At 54.5% G+C, this 18,560-nt stretch overlaps 1 protein-coding gene across 2 annotated transcripts in view; it reads right to left on the bottom strand.

The window, feature by feature from the left end:
• Window positions 1-18,553, bottom strand: part of AK8 (adenylate kinase 8) — a 138,102-nt gene extending 119,549 nt beyond the window's left edge. Inside the window, exons 1-4 of one of the 2 annotated variants that reach the window (XM_010856769.1) lie at window positions 18,354-18,553; window positions 14,892-14,976; window positions 7,973-8,022; window positions 3,925-4,038 (exon numbers count right to left, since the gene is read on the bottom strand). In XM_010856769.1, coding sequence (XP_010855071.1) covers window positions 3,925-4,038; window positions 7,973-8,022; window positions 14,892-14,973 — 246 coding nt within the window. In that variant the 5' untranslated portion in view covers window positions 14,974-14,976; window positions 18,354-18,553. Of the gene's footprint in view, window positions 1-3,924; window positions 4,039-7,972; window positions 8,023-14,891; window positions 14,977-17,893; window positions 18,024-18,353 lie in introns of those variants that run through there. The other variant, XM_010856768.1, reaches the window with a different exon arrangement.
• Window positions 18,554-18,560: the final 7 nt, after the last annotated feature.

The raw sequence follows: 18,560 nt of genomic DNA, 5'->3' as shown, positions 1-18,560 counted from the left end.
CCCCCCCCCCGGGGGCCACCCCCTCTGAGCCTTTTTGTGGTGTTTGTGACACTAACTCAGGTGGCAGGCTTGGAGACGGACCCAGAGGGAGCAGATGAGGACCAGAGACTCGACAAAGCAGGTGAGTTCACCGCAGAGCGCCAAGGTGGCTTTGGTCCTCGTGGAGAGGAGATGAGAGACACCTGCCCAGGGAGGTGAGAGACACCTGTTCCCAGTGCCCTGGGGCAGGGGTGGGCCAGTGGCAAGAACCGCGAGCCACCCACCTCCTCGGGGGAGTTTAACCCTGACTGGAGAAATACGGATAAGTTTTCTAAGCATGACAGTGTAGGGCTGTGTGTTTTTAATTTAAAGTGCCTTTACCTTTTGGGGTGTGGAAACAAAGACCTCCCGAAAGAGGAAAGCCCAGTCCGCCCAGTGGCAGTCTGCGCCAGCGTCTGGCAGGCAGAGGACTGGGTGGCTTTACCGGCGCGCTGAGATGGGAGTCCTGTGTGCGTGGCTAGGGGAGTGGACTTGGCCTTCCGGTCACAAGCTGGAAGTGGGGACAAGGATTAGGGAAGCTGGCAGCTCACTTTGAAGCAAGTTCTGGCCATTTGGGACCGACTGTGACCGGGATTGTTGCTGGGCTTCCTGGATTGAACCAGAGGCACAGGCTGACTTCCTTCCAGTCTAATAACTCTGAGCCCGCTGGCTTCTGGGGCCGGTTACTGAAGACAGCAGGTTGGTTTCCTGGGCTGGTTGCTGTAGGCTGCGGGCCAGAGATCTCTTCTGATGTCTGGTCCAGCCATTGTATAATATATTCAGCCTCTCAGCAGATATAGACTAGCATACCCTCAGATGAAATGAAGTGCCATGCGGGTTTGCTTTCAAATGACCAGGAAGCAGGGGGCTGGGGCATCTCCATGGGTCGGGACTGCTATGAGCTGATGACACTGCCTGAAGCCAGATGATGGGTCCATGGATGTTCTTACATGCTTCCTACTGCTTCTGGGTACCTTTACAACTTCTTGTAACAAAGCTAGAAACCACCCAACCATAGAGCTGTTTCCCATCCCTGGCTGCCTGGAACCCCCAGCCTCCTCAGCTACCCCTGCCTATGTGGGTCTTCTGCCAGATGCTGGGTTCTTCCACATCACTGCTTTTAGCACAACTCAGGTTGGCTCCACGGAGTCCCTAAACCTGGCTGCCTGTATGCTCAGAGCCACTTTCGGGGCTTAGCAGGTGCTCAGAGAACCCTCAGGAAATGAGTGAGTCCAGCGACCAACGACTGCGTGAAGGCTTCCTTGTCCTGCGGCCTGGGCTGGGTACCCTCGGTACCCCCTGCCCCAGTCGCTAGAAGCTCCCGGGGGCGAGGAGAAGGCACTCATCTTTGGGTCTCCCGTGGTTTGGCGGGAGGGTGCTTGGCATACAGGAGGCAATTGGGAAGTGTTTCAGCCACCACTTGGAAATTTTAAAGATGGAGATGTCTTGGTTAACACGGACTGTATGAGAGAATTCCATATAGGAGGCAGAGCAGAGATTAACAGGAGAAAATTACGTATTTGAAGGTATTATTGCTGCTTGCAAAAGAGAGCTCTAAAGGCTCTGGATCAGCAGCGCTTTAAAGACAACGCTTAATGAGCGGCCTCGCGCCAGGCGGCTCCGCGGCAAGGCCACGCACCCCCTCGCCTCTCAGAACCTTCCCCTCCTTCATCAGTCCTGATGCCCTGGCCTTTCATCTTCCACCCGCCCGGGCCTCCAAACCAAAGAACCCCAACAAGACACCCTTGAAAGCACTTCGATGTGGTCTGATAATTAGAGTAATGAAACCCAGGAGGAATTTCCTTAAACTCCCTCCTCGCTGTTGAATTTTATAAACCTAATAAAAGCATCTTTATCCTAGAAATCAGCCTGCCTCCCCCACCCTGGAAAGTTTAGCTGCTGCAGGAAATGAGATAACCACTTTCTTTCTAAAACTGGATTCCACCCCTAGAGCTGCCATCCCCCAAACTCCAACCACACACTCTGACTCCGGCAAGACATGGGGGCTGGGCAGAGGGCATCGCTTGCTTCCCCGAGAGTCCTGGCCAAGAACATAGGGTCAGCAAGTGCTCTGGATTAAGCGGTTTTAGAGCTGATTCACCAGCTGGGAAGGTAGAGAGGCTAGTCTTGCTGAGTGAGGTTTTCTTTCTCTTTCACCAAATTGTTACTTTCAGCAAATCAGCAAATTTGAGGTCGGGGGTTTGCCTGAGTGACACGTCATCTCCAGGAACGTCCTCACCCCAGCAGGCCCTCCCGCTTACAGCCGAGCTCCAGGGCCTCGACATACCCACTGTGCACACCCCTCACCAGGGCTGGTAGGGCCCCGCGGCCACCTGACCAGCGGGCCCACGCAGCTCCCTTTTCTGGAGACTTGGCCTTGGCGCTGCCTCTGGAGATGGTCTGAGCTGAAGACACAGGAACCAGGACGAGGCAGGCGGTCATGAGCAGGCAAGGACGACAGAGATGAAAGGACACAGAAGATGAAGGGAGAGCCGCAGAGAGAATGGACACAAGGCACAAGCGACCACGAGGGGCAGAGCAGGCCAGGGTGCTGCCCAGGCTCTGGCCTCAGAGACGGGGAGCTGGATGGGCACTTCCTCCATCCAGAGCCCAGGGCTCACTGCGTCCACCTTCAGATTCCCTTTCTTGCCCTGGGCAGCCCCGGCGGATCTCTGCTACTTACAACCACGGGCTGGCCACGAGAGTCATCCCACCGGCCATCACTCATAGGCTGCCCATGAGGCCTGGAAGCTTCCTTCCATGTTCTTGGAGGAACAGTGACCACACATGGTCACTATCTGGTCAAGAGCCTGCCTGTGAGTGAAGGTGAAGATGGGAGGCAACCAGCCCTCAGCCACGGCCTCTGTGGAGGCTGGCGGGAGACGCCGGCTGGTCACCCCGACAAGCCGGCCGAGCCCTGGGATCACGACTGTTCTCATCCTTCTCCCCGCACGAACAAGACACAGCCCGGGTGCGGGTGAGGAACGCCTGAGCGGGTGGGCAGCCCTGCTGTGCTGTGCTGTATGCCCGCATTCCCCAAAGTCCTACAGGACCTTCAAGCGATGGTGCTGGGAGGTGGGGCCTTTGGGAAACAATTAGGCCCTGCAGATGCAGCCTCGTAAATAAGACCAAGAGGCCCCAGAGCTGTCCTGTCCTCTGGCCACGGGAGGCCACGGTGAGAAGACTGCTGTCTCCCAACAGTGAGTCTGCAGGCACCATGACCTTGGACTTGCCAGCCTCTAGGAATGTGGGGGAGACTGCTTCCGGGCCACCCAGTCTGTGACAGCAGCTGGCATGGACTAAGGCATCCTCTTATGTGCCAAAGGGGAGTTTTTGAAAAGATATTTGGAAATTTCTGTTTGTATTTAAGAGAACCAACATGCTTAAGCCCTAAGTTTCCCTTTTAAAAATGTCTTTCAAAGACAGTGGTGGTGGGATGGTAGAAACAGACCCCCAGCCTCCGGGGATGCCACAGGGAGCCCTCCCCAAGGAGTGGAAGGAAGTGGCCCTGAGCTACAGCACAGGGAGAGCCAGACCACTGCCCTTTACGCTCCCCACCGGCTCAGGCCTGCCAGGTCCCAGTGCCAGCCAGCAGGCACAGCGCCTGAGGATGGAGGCCCCACCGGCCCTGCCCATACCCACTTGATCCGGCTGACCCCGAGCAGAGCAGGGCGGGCCCGCACCCTCCATGCTCACTGCCGCTGAGGCTGGTGCACCACAAGCCCTCCCCCCGGTAGCCCCCGGGATCTGTGCCCTACTGAAGACCTCTCCCCTTCCTTTGGTCCCATCCTGCCTGGGTCTCATGTCACCCCAACCCACCAGGAAATGGAAGGAGTGCGGCAGCTGATGGGGGCGCCTTGCGGGGAGCTCTCACCCCGTCCTGTTTCCCAGAACCCATCATCCTACCTTGAACTTCTGATAATGCATCCTGGCGTCTGCCGCCAGAGGGGAATACTCCTTTGCTATCAAGCTCTCCACGCTGAGAAGATTGGTGCTCAGATGTTTGGCAAGCCACATAGCCTGAAGAAAGGAAAGGGGAAAAGAACATTTTTGTGGGAGGAATGACTAAGGAGGACACCACTCCAATGCCCAGGTCCTTCCATATTCTACCAGGAAGGGCTGCCCACAGGGCAGCGTCATCGTTTCTGGCTGGAAGGAGGCCACCAGGGGAGACAAAGCCACAGAATCCCTCCCAGCCATAGGATTCTGCTTGCCTGCCATTTCTTCTTCAACCAGCCATTGACTCTAAGTGGACCTGGAAAGCCTACGCTTTACTGCCCTCAGTTCAGTTCAGTTCAGTCGCTCAGTTGTGTCCGACTCTTTGCGACCCCATGAACCGCAACATGCCAGCCCTCCCTGTCCATCACCAACTCCTGGAGTTCACTCAAACTCATGTCCATTGAGTCAGTGATGCCATCCAGCCATCTCATCCTCTGTCGTCCCCTTCTCCTGCCCTCAATTCCTCCCAGCATCAGAGTCTTTTCCAATGAGTCGACTCTTCGCATGAGGTGGCCATAGTATTGGAGTTTCAGCTTTAGCATCAGTCCTTCCAAAGAACACCCAGGACTGATCTCCTTTAGGATGGACTGGTTGGATCTCCTTGCAGTCCAAGGGACTCTCAAGAGTCTTCTCCAACACCACAGTTCAAAAGCATCAATTCTTCGGCACTCAGCTTTCTTCACAGTCCAACCCTCACATTCATACATGACCACTGGAAAAACCATAGCCTTGATTAGACGGACCTTTGTTGGCAAAGTAATGTCTCTGCTTTTGAATATGCTATCTAGGTTGGTCATAACTTTCCTTCCAAGGAGTAAGCGTCTTTTAATTTCATGGCTGCAATCACCATCTGCAGTGATTTTGGAGCTCAAGAAAATAAAATCTGACAGTTTCCACTGTTTCCCCATCTATTTCCCATGAAGTGATGGGACCGGATGCCATGATCTTAGTTTTCTGAATGTTGAGCTTTAAGCCAACTTTTTCACTCTCTACTTTCACTTTCATCAAGAGGCTTTTTAGTTCCTCTTCACTTTCTGCCATAAGGGTGGTGTCATCTGTATATCTGAGGTTATTGATATTTCTCCTGGCAATCTTGATTCCAGCTTGTGCTTCTTCCAGCCCAGTGTTTCTCATGATGTACTCTGCATATAAGTTAAATAAGCAGGGTGACAATCATACAGCCTTCACATACTCCTTTTCCTATTTGGAACCAGTCTGTTGTTCCATGTCCAGTTCTAACTGATGCTTCCTGACCTGCATATAGGTTTCTCAAGAGGCAGGTCAGATGGTCTGGTATTCCCATCTGTTAAAGAATTTTCCACAGTTTATTATGATCCACACAGTCAAAGGCTTTGGCATAGTCAATAAAGCAGAAATAGATGTTTTTCTGGAACTCTCTTGCTTTTTCCATGATCCAGCAGATGTTGGCCATTTGATCTCTGGTTCCTCTGCCTTTTCTAAAACCAGCTTGAACATCAGGAATTTCACGGTTCACGTATTGCTGAAGCCTGGCTTGGAGAATTTTGAGCATCACTTTACTAGCATGTGAGATGAGTGCAATTGTGCGGTAGTTTGAGCATTCCTTGGCATTGCCTTTCTTTGGGATTGGAATGAAAACTGACCTTTTCCAATCCTGTGGCCACTGTTGAGTTTTCCAAATTTGCTGGCATATTGAGTGCTGCACTTTCACAGCATCACCCTTCAGGATCTGAAATAGCTCAACTGGAATTCCATCACCTCCACTAGCTTTGTTCATAGTGATGCTTCCTAAGGCCCATTTGACTTCACATTCCAGGATGTCTGGCTCTAGGTGAATGATCACACCATCGTGATTATCTTGGTCGTGAAGATCTTTTTTGTACAGTTCTTCTGTGTATTCTTGCCACCTCTTCTTAATATCTTCTGCTTCTGTTAGGTCCATACCATTTCTTCCTTTATCGAGCCCATCTTTCCTGCCTTTTCAAGCTCTCTGGACCATGAGTTCTTAACTCGAAAGTTTAAACCAGGAAACAAGGGGACAGGCCCTAAATAGAGGTCACGACACACACTCCAAGTTCATCTTTTCTTAAAGGTTGGGAGACGCATGTCCAGGCCAAGTCAATGTCCAGTTCACCAATGACCACTCTGTATACTCCTCCAGGGAAGACTACATTGTAAAGACTAACCATACAACCAAATGTTCTTAATGCCAAGATTATACTGATGACTATTTCAGCATCAGGATGGTTCAGAAGGACCTGGGGGTCCCCCGGGGCAGGTATGAACCTTAATCTCTCTGCTCCTCATGCTGGGAGGTGTCAGTGACAAGATCAGGAAGCAGCCTGCTGGGATTTTACCATTATCATCTTCCTGTAAAATTAGATTCTTTGCGTTCCACACAGCGGACGGGGGCGGGGACTACAGATCTGCCGAAAGAAGTGGGGTCGAAACACCAGCTAGTGCTGGTGGCTGCCAGGTCCAGGCCTGGGGTCCGTGGTGTCTCGCAGGGAAACGGAGACTGGGAGGGAAGATTCAGAGAGCGTGAAAGCGGACAGCCTGGTCCTGAGGGAACAAGGAGAAAATCTACAGAGATAGACAGATGGATGAATGGATGGACAGACGGACAGATGACAGATAAACTGAAGAGCTGGTGAGTCTCACTCCAAAAGCAGGGTAGCTGCAGGTGGCTTTATGTAAGACCAGCCATCCTGATTCCTTTTCAGAATAAAACCAGGTGCCCGCCGGTCAGAGAAACAGCCTGTGCGCCCAGGAGGAGTGCTGGCAGCGATGACATAGGCTTCCAGAGTCGCCTGGTGTTTTGGTGTTTTCATTGAAGTACACAGTTGACTTACAATGTTGTGTTCATTTCTGGTGTACAGCGAAGTGACTCAGACACGCGTAAGATTCTTTCAGTCTTTGCCATTATTGTTGCTCGGTTGCTAAGTCATGTCTGGCTCTCTGTGCCTCTCACAGACCGCAGCATGCCAGGTTTGCCTGTCCTGCACTCTCTCTGGAGTTTGCTCAAACTCACATCCATTAAGTCGGTGAACCTGGGTCTCCAGGATTGCAGGCAGATTCTTTACTGTCTGAGCCACCAGGGAAGCCCCTTTTCCATTTCAGGTCATTGCAAGACATTGAATACAGTCCCTTGTCCTGCACAGCAGGACTTTGTTGTTTATCATTAACTTATGGTACCTGGTGTTCACTAACCAGGCTTTTTTAAAGAACAGAAAGAGTTCCCTCTCAGATGGTTATAATTTGAAGACGTTTCTTGGCACTTAACAAAGGAGGTGAAAGGTTAAAACCACACAGGGAGCGAAGTTTCCGCGTCAGCACAGAGGCTGTCTCTGACGGGGGACACACAGGAAGGGGAAGTGAAGTGGGATGAGGCGTCTGCTGTGTCTTGAAAGCTCTACTGTCTTTGAAATGGAGAGAAAATCATGGCAGATGTGGCAAAATGACAAGTTCCTGTAAAATCTGGGAACTGGGTACATGAGTCTCTCTGGTGCCATTTCTCTGCTTTTCTCATTGGTTGAAACACTGCATGATTAAAATTTTACTGGTGAACCCAAAGGTTCTAGACCAAAAGTCTGTGCTGTGTGTCTATATCAAACGTGTGTGCTGTTTGGCCCAGCCCTTCTCCTTCTGGAAACGTATCCTGAGGGTGGAACGAAGGGTGTGCCCAGATGGTGGACACGTAGTCATGAGAATACCCCGGCAGGCATATCTCACGTGTTCAAAGAACGCTCATCACTGTGCGATTGGGGAACCCTGTTTCTGTTTCTTGTATTTTCTAGGTTTTCTACTACAAACACATGCTGCCTCTTGTAATGAGAAAATAAGTCAGGAAGCAGGAGAGAGAAGAGATGAAAGGAGTCTCAGTTATGTTGAAAATTCACTGAGGTGCAGCCTCAGTCCAGCTTTGCAGGATAAACAAGATATTACCGTATAACCACAGTTAATATGATACACTTACTATGGTTGTTTTCCCCGAGGCAGGTGGACCTAATATTACAATCTTCGGCACTGTGGAATAAAGAGATTTGAATGTCACTGTTCAGTATGACAACAACAACAAAAAAACACCTCCCATGTCTGCAGAGCTCTGGGTATATTTATTTCTCTCCTCCCCAGATTTCATTTTCTGGGAGTGATGCGGTCGTTTATAACCCAGCGGTTCTGAGACGCTCCCACCATAGAATGTATCCTGTGTTTAGAGAGGTAAGTGATCACTGAGATGGTTTATTCTTCTGTCTCCAAGGGGACGTGGACACGGTAACTTGTTTGCCGAACTAATAAATACCCAGAACAATTGGGATTTCAAACACCATAAAGCATTTTAAACAGGGACTTTGTCTCAGGGACACGTTCTCAAATAAAGCTGTATTTTATGTAAATCGACCTTCAAAGGTGGGTTGTTTTTTTTTTTTAATATTTATGCCTTTTTATTTAGCAAGTTGTATTCCCCATCATGTTACAGAAGGAAATAATGGGGAAAAGCCTGGAGTGTATGAGCCAGATTTATAAAACCCCAGATAGGAAAGGCTTTGTTTTCAAATTATTTCTATGCAAATGGATACCGCTGGCTTCACGGTGGCACTCCTGGCTCTGGAAGGTTCCTGGCCTGCAGAAGCTCTAAGACAGTACTGGACTAGGGAGTAGGCACTGGCCATTGGAAAAGAGGGAAAACCCAGCATCTAAAGAAACTACTGGACTAGGGAGTAGGTACTGGCCATTGGAAAAGAGGGAAAACCCAGCATCTAAAGAAACTACTGGACTAGGGAGTAGGCACTGGCCATTGGAAAAGAGGGAAACCCAGCGTCTAAAGAAACTACTGGACTAGGGAGTAGGCACTGGCCATTGGAAAAGAGGGAAACCCAGCGTCTAAAGAAACTACTGGACTAGGGAGTAGGCACTGGCCATTGGAAAAGAGGGAAACCCAGCGTCTAAAGAAACTACTGGACTAGGGAGTAGGCACTGGCCATTGGAAAAGAGGGAAACCCAGCGTCTAAAGAAACTACTGGACTAGGGAGTAGGCACTGGCCATTGGAAAAGAGGGAAACCCAGCGTCTAAAGAAACTACTGGACTAGGGAGTAGGTACTGGCCATTGGAAAAGAGGGAAAACCCAGCATCTAAAGAAACTACTGGACTAGGGAGTAGGTACTGGCCATTGGAAAAGAGGGAAAACCCAGCGTCTAAAGAAACTACTGGACTAGGGAGTAGGTACTGGCCATTGGGAAAGAAGGGAAAACCCAGCGTCTAAAGAAGAGGGCTGGAAGGTGTGCGTGTGGGTCAAAACAAGGCCAAGAAGATATGGTGTGTGGACAGGTGAGTCCAAGCTGGTTCCTCCCCGGGTGCCGCACTGATGATGTCACCCGTCCCCGAACTGCGGGGAGCGAGCGAGAGGCGTCGGCACCCGGGAGGAAGGAGGGCAGAAGCTGGCCTCTGGCTCCGCCTGTCGGCCTGGCCCCGTCCCACCCCTAGGGACAGGTGGACAGGTGTGCACAGCAACCTGCAAGGCCCGTTCCTGCCAGGCCTCCGAGAAGGAGCCGCATCCATGCGGAGACCTCCTAGTTTGAGAGTGGACACGGAGAAGGAACTGGAGGGTCCGTGTGGCCCCTGAACTCATGATCAGCACACCAGTACCCAGCCAGGCTGCTTGGGTTTGAAGAGACTTTTGCCCCAACTCCACAGCCCTTTCTCATTTTCAGGGAAAATGTTGAGGGCAAGTTCAAGGTAATTCACCGATTCACTCCATAAACACTCATTGAGCACCTCATCCAAAGTTGCACGGGGCTGAGTACTGCTGGGAAAAGCCCAGCGGCCCACACCAGGTGGGCGAGGTGATTGCTTCGGCACAGACCTGGGAGGGAGCGGGGCCTCTGCCCGGTCTCTGCAAGGGAGCAGTCTCTCCGAGGACCACGAATGAGGCCCACACATGTCAGCGCTGCTGCTGGATTCCTGCGTGTCCCCAGCTGATGGCTTTAGAACAAACACTGCTGCAGCCCTTGTTTCTAAACCTGGTCCGTTGGCCCCACGGTGTGAAACGTAGGTAACCTGCTCCTTGGGAGCCTGGATCCCGGGTGGGCAATGCAATCAGGGATGAAGGACAGGAGGGTGCCTGCTGCCGGACTCGTGACCATGCTCCAGCCCAGCAAACCCCAGCACACCCCCTCCCCTCCAAGCCACACTCGGCTGGTGGGCCTCCCGCCCTCCACAGCTGCCAGGGTTCTTCTGGCCAAGGGGGGCCCTGTGCCCCCTTAAGTCCCCGTGGACCCCTGTTGAGGGGCCTGACCTCCGCAGGAGCTGGGATGTGCCCTGGGCACCCTAAGAGCCACCCTCACCGGGGATCCAGGTTACCCAGGAGCCCTGGGCAAGCCTCTCCCTTCATCTTGGACTTCCTCGTTCTGACGACGCTCTTCCCATCTTCCTACCTTGTCACCTGTCACCTCCTCAACAGGGGTGTCCTCTTCACCCCCCTCCATTCAGCCCCCAGCCCCACTGGGTTCCTCCCCCGGGATTCTCCTGACTGAAGGGTGCTGCTGCCGTGCTAAGTCCCGTCCCCCGGCTGAGCAGTGGAGAGAATGTCCTGGCTGCAGGGACCACGTCTCACCCTCCGCTCCAGCAGCTAGAACCGCGAGTAGCCAAGCACACAGCAGGGCCTCCGATGGCCTCCTCCTCAGCTGTCCCTCTGTGGCCGCTGAGGGTGTGGTCGCCTTTGTCACCACCATTCGCACCTCCTTGCAAAGGCACCTTCTGCCAGTCGGCACTCTTGGGTGCGAGCCACGGGACGCGGACGGGGCTGAGTCGTGTAGAGGCGGGTTTATTCACAGGCCAGCATGGCTCAGAGAATCCCACCCTGGCAGGAGCCAGGCCCAGGGCCACCCACAGGAGCCAGCCCCCAAGGGCGGTCACCGAAGGGCATGGGGTGACAGCCCTGCCACCCTGGACACCCGGCCCAGTAGCCTGAGCCCAGAATGCCATTCACACACAGGGCCCACAGGGGCTGCCCCAGCACCACCCAGCCACAGCCACCCATGGGCCCTACAGGCCGCCAGGGAGAGCACCTCCCGGAGCGCGTCCAGAGTCTGGGCTCCATGGGGCGGTGAAGCTCAGGACGCAGGCCCAGGGCAGGCGAAGCACGTTCAGCTGTGGGGCTGGGAGCCAGGATGGGGCTGTATGGCCCAGCCTCTCTCTGGCCTTGGAACCCGGCCAAGGCCTTCCCGAGTGCCCCAACCAGAGGACAGAAGCAGTGAAAGGTGGGTGAGTCTGGAAACCAGGTGGCTTTGGGAACACCTGATCAGGGCAGATTGGAACTGGGGTGCCAGGGGAGGCCGAGGGGAGGCACAGCATTAGGGCAGCGAGGAGTGGGGGTCAAGGGTGGTGGGCCTGGCATGTTAGAGCAAAGAGCTTGCTCGGACCATGGGGAGAATGCCCGCTTGCCAAAGCCAGAGGAAGGGAATGGTGGGCTGTGGGTCTGGCCTTTGTGCCCACCACCCTGATGCCCCTCCAGGGCTGTAACCCCAGGCCTCTGCCGTAGCACCCTAGAACTTGGGGTGGACCCAACAGGGCTCAGGGTCCGAGGGACCGAGGAGAAGGGGGACTGCACCTTGACAACGGCGTTTTGGGAACAAGCGGACTCCCAAGTCGTACGCTCATTTTGACAAAGTTACAAGGCTCCACAGCTGCTGGGGAAGGCCCCCCACAACCCCAGCCCGCCTTCCGGGCTCCTGTAAGCGGCACCCAAATTGTACACATCTCCGAAAATACTTTAAAAGGGGAACATTCACACGGCCTTTCTCTCCACCTAATTTCTCGCACACATTTATGTGATTAATTTCAGTTTCTTAAAATCTAACACCTTGAAACTTCAGCCCTGCTCATGAGTAATTATTTATAAACAGTGTCATAAAAGGCTGCTTGACTGCCAAGAGTAATCAACTTCTTCAACCCACTTCAAAGGAAATCAAAAAACCTTTCCATCCACAGAGCCTTTTGAGGTTTAACTAGGAGCATGATTTAAAATTCACAAGAAAACCCTTAGGTATTGGAGCTCTAATACACAGCTTTCTTGGACAAACGTTTGATAAAAAACGAAACACACCATTATATACACCATCACCTGCTTTAATATTGCCCAGGGCTACTGTAAATGCTCACTTTGTACTAAATCTGCTTTTCTCGCAGCGAAGGGGCTGCCAGCCCTGTGTCAACGGCTCCCCCATCCCCTCCCGAGCACACTCAGCGCCAGGAGCCCAGAGGCTTCTTTCCTTCTACACTGGCCACTGGCCATGTCACCGCGCATCACAGGGAACCCCCACCCACCCAACACGCAAGCCGAGGAGGCAGGGGGTTGAGTGCCTGGCTGCGGGTGACACAGGCCACTGTACGCCGGGAGAAGGCGAGGCCGACTGGCCCACTAGCTCAGGGCCACAGGAACGCTCGCTGGACACCAGGGGGCCTTCCCAGGCCCCGGTCCTCCTCTAGAACCACGAGAATGGGTGAAACTCTGGCTTCCCTTCTCCTAGAGAAGTCCCAGAGGCGTGGTCCTCTCCCATCTTCCTCGTCCTCCCCTCCTTCTCCCGCATCTTTGCTTCACCTGGAGGTGGAGGCCTGGGCGTGGGAGGGACACATGCCCTCTCTTTACATAAGTGGTGGGACTTGAGCCAAAGGGCGAAGATGTGCCAGCGTCCCTCTGAGCTGCCAGCCCAAGGCCAGGGAGTGGGGGTGGAGGGCTGTGGGAACAAGTCGACCCCTCCAACCTGTGGTTCCTGGGATCCAAAGACTCGAATCGCTGAGACAGTGTCTGGGCCCAAAGCCTAAGACTTCAGGTGTCGGGGAGGACAGCCAGGAGCCCCCCATCCCCAGCTCGAGCTGAACGAAGAGGGTCTGAATTCTCCACCCCACTGGAGAGGGACAGAGCGGTGTCACGTGGAGAAAGGAGGAAGGGCTCTGCGGAGGGCAGCCTGCAGATAAATGGAAGGGATGCTGAGGGGGTGGGGAGCGGCGGCCCAGGGCACGGGACGGCCAGCGCCTGAGATGAGCGCCCAGCTGACGACAACTGCATCGTGGCTAAAACAGAAAGGTGATGTCTAGACTTCAAGATTCTGGCGAAGTAGTCAGTTCGACACTGAAAGTCATAACTGCACAGAGAGGAGCAAGACAAAAGCGTAAAGACGAGTGGTAACCTTGGATGTCAGGCTGAAGTTCTGGCGGGGAGGCTGGCGAAGCTGTGAGGCTGGCGGCAGGGGCACACAGCGTGGCACACACACCCCTAAACAGAACTCTTCAAGCCGGAAGTAGGAAGTGCCACCACAACCCAACTCCGAGTTCAAAGCATCCTTTTCTCAAGTACGGTTTTAGTCCGGAAAACTCTCACCAGGCTTCGTGCAAGTGGACACTTGCACGGCACCACCTGAAGCCCAGCGGGAGCCTCCAGGCCTCGGCGTCCCTTCCGCTGACACCACCAGGGACCAGGCTGGGGCTTGGCCGCCTCCATCTCAGCGATCAGACATGCCCATTTTACAGAGGAAACTGAGCTTTATTTGGCCTTTTACCTTCTTTTGAGTGTGCTTTGCTTTATTGATTCCACGGGGCTGGGGGGTGGCATGATAGGGGAACACGGGCAGAAGTACCCCCTGCATCCCTCGGTAACACAGCTTAGCAACCCCAGATCCAAACGGCATGGGGGCGGGGTGGGGGGTAAGGCTGCAGGAACACCCTCCTCCACATAACAGAGGCCACTTGGTAAGGCAGGGGCGGCGAGCGGGGGTCTGCAGCAGGACCGCAAGGAAGCAAGGGGGCTTCTCACCCCCACAGAGCAGCGGAGCCTCCCTCCCTCCCACACCAACCAGAGGACCAGGTAACCGAGGCCCCTTAGAAGAGTCCCCGCGGGGCAGAGCGGATCAACCCCCAGCCCCGCCACCCCGGCTCGGTCTCCACCTGGGGCACCTCGGCAGCTCACACCCAGTGTAGACGTGCGCTTCTGCCTCCCTGGAGGCTCAGGGAAGGACAGTGTGGGGTGCTCCAGGCCACATCGCGCTTTCCTGCTCGGGCCTCTGAAACAGCGCCTCATTCTCACAGGCTGGGCCCGCCCAGGACCCGAGGGCAGGCCCCCAGAAGAGGCCAGGGCTGCCTGGCAACCCGTTTGCTCCGAGTCTCCTCTCTCTCACCAGTTTTTGAAAAACTACTTCGCTTCCTTTCTCATGTGAAGCCTCTGCACCCCGCCACGGGCATCTCAGGCCTCTGTCCCTCTCAGCTGCACCACTCATTTCACTGCTGCGCCGGGAGTGCCTTCAAAGCAGTTAATGCTCCAGTGAAAGAAACATCAAAGCTCTGGGCCTCCCTGACAGCTCACGAGGGGCGGCCACGCTCCTCCGCTCGGCAAATCGACCACAGGACAGAGCGCCTCCTCTCCCTCCTCCCTGTCCCGGGTGCCCGCCTTGGGTCTGGCTGGCCTGCATTCACTCAGGCGAGGTTTGGGGGGAGCTCTGGAACTCATTAACAGGAGCCCGTAACAAGACCATCAGGAAGAGCCGAGCGCAGCCTGTCTGGGTAGACCAGAAGCCACACTTACACCTGACAAGTGGAGTGATCACAGAGCTTAAACCCAACAGGCGACATCAGCTGGGGCGTGCCAAAGCATTAATAATTGATTCCGTGGGCCATTTGGAGGTTTTCATTTTAATCACTTGGCAAGAACATGAGTTGTGCTCCAGAAGAAATTAAGGCATTTTTTTCAATTAACCACCTCCCCAAGTGGTCAAAACCTGTCCCCACCCCTGCTCTGACCTCCCTTTTATTTTAGGCACAGGGAGGGCAGAGTGGTTCCCAGGAGGCGGAGGGGAGGGACAGCTGGGAACTGGGGGAGGGGGAGGCCCACTCTGGTGCTCACCATAATCGCTGTCTCGTTGCAAATGATCAATCATGAACGGGATGGGGTCCTTGGGCTGGTGGATCAGGAGCTGCTCCAGCATGTTCTGTGGGCACAGGGCAGACACTCAGGGGGTTGACGCTACATGGGCACCCGAGGCCCCAGGCTCCGGTGGCCAAGCAACCTGGCATCACTATGGATACCAGTTATGGGACCTGATCTCTTCCCTGCCTCCCACCCTAATGGGTGTCTGCCTTGGTCCCTGGGAGCAGAGGTATGAGGGAAGGGCCACATGGGTTTTGCTGGGGGTGGGGGCACCTGGAAGGAGGTGGAGCTGGAGGGAAGCGCCCTTGACTCAGAGCAAGTAGTCCTGGGGTCCTTGCCCCTCAGCTCCTTTGTGGCCCCCCCCAGACCAGCCTTCTCTCCACCCCTCTCCTGCAGGGCACCCATCCACCCCTCAGAGCCATTGTAGATGCTGCTCCCTCAGCATGAAACACTTCTCCCCATGACGTTCATTAGGTCAATCCTGTGGCACGCTCCTGTAGCCCCTACGCATCCCCTTTATTGCCTCACCCACATCTCAGTGCCCAGCACGACCACAGAAGGGGCCCCACACAGAACGTGTGCCGGGTGACATGGCCATTGCTGCTACCTGTGTCTGTCCAGTGTGGGACAGAGTATGTACTAGCCAGGTATCTAAAGAGTCCTGGGATTGTCTGGCCACTTAATTCTAAAGTAAAGCAGCTTCCATGGTTCTAGAACAAAAGGCACAGAAATGAACCAGGTGGCTGAGAGCAGCGCCAGTGCACAAAGGAGCAGCCTTCTGCCCTAGGGACAGGCAGGCAGGGGCTGCAGCCCTTTGCGGGCAGACGGAGAACAGCACAGCAGAAACAGCACTGAACGGCGAGAAGGCCCAGCCCCGCTCTGCATCCCACCGGTCCCTTCCCCTCTCTGGGCCTCAGCTTCTACACCTATTAAGACACAGCTGGACACGATCCATGGTGCTATGGCGCTGGTGAGACCGTGTGAGATGATTCTAGATAGCTCACAGATGAATATTCTAAAATTCACTTTTACACAGTTGTAAATCTAATGTGTATTAGAAAAAATCAGTACATCAAACCTTAGGATGAGGTAAAATAAGTTAATTTTTTTTGAGTGGGCTGATTTAAAGAAATGAAGTTAAAATGGAAATATGCTGTTGGTTACATGAATCTATACCTGTGATAAAATTTTACTGTGTGGTGTGTGCGTGTGCTCAAGCTCAGTGACTCAGTCGCAACCGAGTCTTTGCAACTCCATGGACTACAGCCCGCCAGGCTCCTCCGTCCATGGAATTTTCCAGGCAAGGATACTGGAGTGGGTTGCTATTTCCTTCTCCAGAGGATCTTCCCCACCCACGGACTGAACCTGCATCTCCTGTGGCTCCTGCACTGGCAGGTGGATTCTCTACCACTAAGCCATCTGGGAAGCCCCAAATTTCGTAGATTCACACGAAAAAAAAAAAAAAAAAGAGTGCTGGTAAAAATGGATGAGATTCAAATAAGGTCTGTAGTCTAGTTAATAGTATTGTGCCCCTGTCAGTTTGCTGGTTTTGACAATGAACTACCCTTAGGTTAGATTTTACTACCGGGGGAAGCTGGCGGAAGGATACACTAGAATTCTTTGCTACTTGTGTAACTTCCGGTGGGTCCAAAATCATTTTAAAATAAAAATGCTAAAAAATGAAAATGATGAAAAACCATGTAGGGAGCACAGAAATTACTAAGGACTGGAAATAATGGACTAAAAGCTTCCTCAGGCTACTCCTTCCAACAATTGCTATGAGGGACACCAGATTCCCTAAGAGCAGACCAGGGTGCCCCTAGGACTTGCCTGTGTACTGCCTGCCACCACTGAGGACTTAGGACTCAGCTAGCCATCTCCTCTACTTAGGCCACTCGGTCTTAGAAATCTCTTGTGCGCCCTCTATCAGTGAACGCTTTCCAAAGGAAGCCTATGTCCGCAGGAGAGAGAGAGACACGGGTTTCTTACTCTGAGCTCTGCTCTGAGCTGTCAGACGCTCAAACAGCCACAGGCATCACTGAGGAGGTGCCTCTGGGGATCGGGGTCTACCTGGAGGAGCAGACAAATGCTCCAGCTTCCCTCTGGCCCTCAGAACCTCTGAGTGGCTGAGAGATCCTCCAGTCCAGCTCCTGAAAGCTTTCACTTCCCCAGGATGCCTCGGTGGGGAAGATCCCCTGGAGAAGGAAATGGCAATCCACTCCAGTATTCTTGCCTGGAAAATCCCATGGAGAGAGGACCCTGGCGGGCTACAGTCCATGGGGTCGCAAGAGTCAGATACAACTTAGCGACTAAACCACCAATCCAAGATGCAGAAGGGAAACCTGGAGAACAGGCTGGGGAGTGGCTTTGCCTCAGGTCACACAGGCAGTGGGTCAGTCAGGTCGGGAACTCAGGGTGAGGGCTTGGAAGCTTCCCTGAACTCTTGGCTCTGAGGAGAAAGGGCCGGGTGGGAAAAACTGCCTTCCACACCACACGGCTGCTGTCCCAGGAGGTGGCCTTTCTCAGAGGATGGAGAGGCCACCTTCAACTCAGACACTCCCCAGCTCAGACACAAGACCGCAGCCAGCCTGGGAATGGTCAGCACACGATGAGTCCCTTGGAAACCACCTCTTGCAACCTGGTGTTTCACAGACAAGGGAACTAAGAAAAAGGAAGGAACCTCTTCCAGATCATCGACCTGACTGGGTCGGAGCAAGGGTCCAGTCACGGCCGGGAGGGCCTGCCCCCTTTTCCTCCCTCCAGGACCAGCCGAGTATGGTCAAGGAGCATCTTTCGGTCGAGGGGTTCCTTGGGGGTACGATGACACAGTCGTGTCGGACACCCCAAGTCGGGCGGCCTCGTGGCTAACAGACGTCACCCCTCCCAGAGGTAGGGTCGCCAGCGCGCAGCCGGACCGCCGCCAAGACGGTCCCCGGCCACCGCCTGGTGTCGCGATGGGACAGGGCTGCCCGGGTCACCTGCATCAACTCGAAGATGTGGTTCGCCTCCCCATACTGGGGCATTTGCGGGGGAATGCGATGAGGGGCGGTGGTCGCGTCCATGCTGCCTCGCAGCGCGGCCGCTCCCTGGGGACCGCTGTCGCTAGGGCCTCGCGTCATCAGCAGGCGCCGCTCCCTAGGGACCGCCGTTGCCAGGGGCGCCACGCCGCTCCGTCATCAGCACGCGTTGCTCTCGCACGCCCCCCCCCACCTCCTCCGGGGCGAGGCTGGCGCCGGGTCTGGCTCCGGGTCTCCTCAGCCGCATGAAGGAAGTGCTCCCCAGCTCCGGCCTCGTCCCCCAACTCTGCGCGCCTCAGCGGGGAACCCCAAGTCTCCTCCTGCTGCGGTCTCCTGGCTCAGAGGGCCCCCTCCTGTGCTGAGACACCCCACAGTATCCCGAGGGCACATCGGCCCGGGAGAGGCGGGAGGCGGATCCTACTTCTGTTTCCGCCAAGGCGCCCTGGCCCAGGCGTTCGGTGCTCCTTGAGCCACTCCAGCTCCGCTCACTGGGCCTCAGTTTCCCCGTCTTTAAAAGGAAGACGCTGGGGTAGATGGGCCATTCGGTTCAGGCGCTCAGTCGTGTGCGACTCTTTGCGACCCCCATGGGCTGCCGCACCCCAGGCCTTCCCTGTCCGTCACCAACTCC

Source organism: Bison bison, unplaced genomic scaffold (assembly GCF_000754665.1).
Source record: "Bison bison bison isolate TAMUID 2011002044 unplaced genomic scaffold, Bison_UMD1.0 scf7180017864375, whole genome shotgun sequence".
NCBI lineage: Eukaryota > Metazoa > Chordata > Mammalia > Artiodactyla > Bovidae > Bison > Bison bison.
This window is presented reverse-complemented; position numbering and strand designations above follow the sequence as displayed.